Source organism: Salvia splendens, chromosome 3 (assembly GCF_004379255.2).
Source record: "Salvia splendens isolate huo1 chromosome 3, SspV2, whole genome shotgun sequence".
Taxonomy (NCBI): Eukaryota; Viridiplantae; Streptophyta; class Magnoliopsida; order Lamiales; family Lamiaceae; genus Salvia; species Salvia splendens.
This window is the reverse complement of record NC_056034.1, coordinates 37,394,295-37,397,429: the sequence shown is the minus strand read 5'-3', so window position 1 is coordinate 37,397,429 and position 3,135 is coordinate 37,394,295. Positions and strand designations below refer to the sequence as shown.

Below are 3,135 nucleotides of genomic sequence, written 5' to 3'. Positions count from 1 at the left end.
CATCCGGACTAGACTGCCGAAGAGGGAGATTTTTGGCCTTATCTGGAACCAAGGGCTGACCCCTACCATCTCGGTGTTCATTTGGAGGTTATTGTTTGGTAGATTGCTAGTGGATGAGAAGTTACAAAGGAGGGGGATTGAGTTAGCATCTAGGTGTCAGTGTTGTTGGTCTCCTCATGTCAAGTCTCTGAGTCACGTCTTTTTCTTGAGTCAGTCGGCGATTTCTGCATGGGAGTATTTCGATGCCTGGTTTCCTTCCTCGCACACACCGATTCACACGAGCACTGATATTGCACTTAGACTAGGTCACTGGCGGAGGTCCTCCTTCCAGAGGGCACCCGCCTTGCATATTAGTTTTCTTATTCCCTGTTTGATTACTTGGTTTCTTTGGACGGAGAGGAACGACTGCAAATATGGCGGTCGTCCCTTCAGTCACCCACATGTTATTTGGCAGGTCACTCATCACCTGCACGTGCTTGTTCTAGCCGGCAGGATCACCCCAACACATTGGAGGGGATGCTCGCCGTCGGTTGATTTCATGCCTGACTCCCCCAGACAGAGGGTTCTGCGGTCACTCATGGTCTTATGGCATCCCCCTGATGCCCCGTGGGTGAAGCTGAACACTGATGGTGCCTTCTCTGCATCGACGCTGGAGGCGGGGGAGGGAGGATTGGTTCGAGGGCCGGATGGAGGCCTTCTACGGGCCTTCTACTCTCCGATTACCGCATCATCGAGCTTTGAGGCGGAGCTGTTGGCTCTGATTCGGGGTTTGGGGATGGCGATGGAGCTTTCGACCCACATTTGGATTGAGCTTGACTTAGCAGCTCTGGTTACCTTGTTGTCATCTGGACGACTTGGCTCTGCGGATATTAGACATCACACGGCTTTGATCCGGAGTATGACTGCTCAGCGGCATGTTCGGTTCTCACATATCTACAGAGAAGGGAACCAGGCTGCCGACTTTCTGGCAGGTAGGGGGCTCAGACCCCTGCCCTTACTTATTATGACCCAATCTCTACGCCTCGCTATGTCAAGGCGCTAGTTAGGATGGACCAGTCGGGATATCCTAACTTCCGTTTTCGACGTAGAGATGTGGGTTAATCTTGTTCTCATGATAGTTAGATTTATCTCAGTTATTGTCACGCCCGCATTTTCTAAGGATAGGAAACACGGTTGATCGCGACTAGATGATGATTAAAGAAGCGGGGAAGAAAGGGGAAAACATCACAACTTGACCATAGCTCGAAACAAATGGGAATAGCTCGAATAAAATCAGAGTATCTCAACAATCAACAACTCAAAAGAAACAATATTATCTCAACGATACAAGAACTCAAAAGAAGGACAACTACTTAGCGGAAGCATTTGAGAGAAGGAATATGCCACGTGTGAAGACATGACACATTCTAAACAATTAATTTCTTCAACGGTCTTGCTCAACACCCACCGCACCCGTCACGCTCAACCTGCACATTTTTAAAAAGAAATGCAGCGCTGAGTACTTGATGCACTCAGTGGACTCATGCCGAAAACATTTTATAAAAAGTATTTATCATTCCACCATTGAGTGACCTTGGGGTTTTAACTTTAGAAATCGCCCAAGACACTAAAATCATTTCCATCGTAAAAACTCGTGACTGTAGTCATTTTTCCATAGATGTCTACCATATCTGATCCATTGATGACAAGGAATGTGGCCACATCCCAAGTCACTAGACCGGCCGACCCAAAGGACGGCTCACGATCCCCATTGGTGTACACTAGCCTGAGTAGGGACTCATTCCCTAGTCAAACCCGAATTCGATTATCCATAGATGGCGAAAGCCACATCAGATAGGTTCCATAGAATAAAACAAAACACGGCATGACAAATATTCACATTATTTTCACATAAAAATACACTTAGGGCATAGCCCTTATTTAAAAAGAAAGCCCACCTCGTTCACTTAAGAGTTTGCTTAACTCCGATTTCCGTACTTCGACCTTAATGTATCGCAGAGCTAGTCCTTTTTCTCTTTCGAATTTTTTGTGGCCGCCCGAGGCGTCGCTGGTGACGCCGGCCGTCTATTCATATCCCCATCATTCTTGTATTCATATTCCAATCCTAATAATTAAACGGGCAGCCCAACTAATTAACATTCCAGCTCAAAACTTCCATTGATAATTTAGTTGGCTCAACTAAAATTAATTGTCTTAGCCCAATCAATTAAATAACTCAAGACTCCAATAAAAATTAGTAGTGCAACCCAAATACCAGAATGGGTCCACTCATATTTTTGAAAACTCAACACAACAGCCCCATTATTCTCTTCTCTCCAAATCTCACGTCTATTTCTCCTACATTATTCCCAAATTCAAAATAAAAAAAAGGATAATTACCATGATCTATGTTTCTCTCTGCTAGCTCACGCCCTCCGCGTCGTCGTTTCCATCCCTATCTTTCCCTCATCTCCTTCTACCTCACTACAGCACCGCCCCTCCGTGGCAGCCGCCTCTGCCTCCGTCATCGCTCAGTCTGCCGAAACTGCATCGCCGTTAGTTTTCGCGGTCTTACCCGCCGCCGTTCAGATCTGAATCGCAGCGAGTCTCCGTCGATGCCTTTCTCGCGCCGTCGCTGTCACTGCCTCAGTGAAATTCTCCAGCATCATCGCTGTTGTCCACCGCTGTTCGGCCCGTCACCGCATCGAAGTCGCGGTCAGCCCCTGCTCCTCGCCCTCTCTGCTAATGTCGGAGAAGCATAGGCAGCGACGTCGCCTCTGCCCGTCTGTGTCATCGCTGCCGAGCAGCAGCTGCTGTTGCTGCTCTCCCCGCCAGCACGTCGTCCTTCGCCTTCTCCTCGATTCACCGCACCCCCTCCCTCTCGTTATTACAACTCATCACCGCTGCTGTCATGCCTTTCTCTCTCTATTTCATACATTCATCCATTGTTCATTGGATCTTGATTGGTTTCTTCTCTAACCCATTATGTTTTCTGCAGACTGCGTTTTCCTTCTAGTTTGTGTTTTCTTCGGCTCAACTATCGGTTTCTCAAAGTAGTGATAGTAGCTAAATTAGTTGAATCATATGAAACGTGGAGTTGTGGGCTGTGTATATATATAAATTGTTGAGCTTTTGGAGGGTGGTGGAGAGAGTTAC

At 47.3% G+C, this 3,135-nt stretch overlaps 1 protein-coding gene across 1 annotated transcript; it reads left to right on the top strand.

Annotated features, from left to right (window-relative positions):
• Positions 1–577: 577 nt before the first annotated feature.
• On the top strand, positions 578–1,042 carry LOC121796961. Its single transcript, XM_042195714.1, has one exon. The coding sequence runs from the start codon at positions 578–580 to the stop codon at positions 1,040–1,042; it is 465 nt and encodes a 154-aa protein (XP_042051648.1).
• The last annotated feature ends 2,093 nt before the right edge of the window (positions 1,043–3,135 follow it).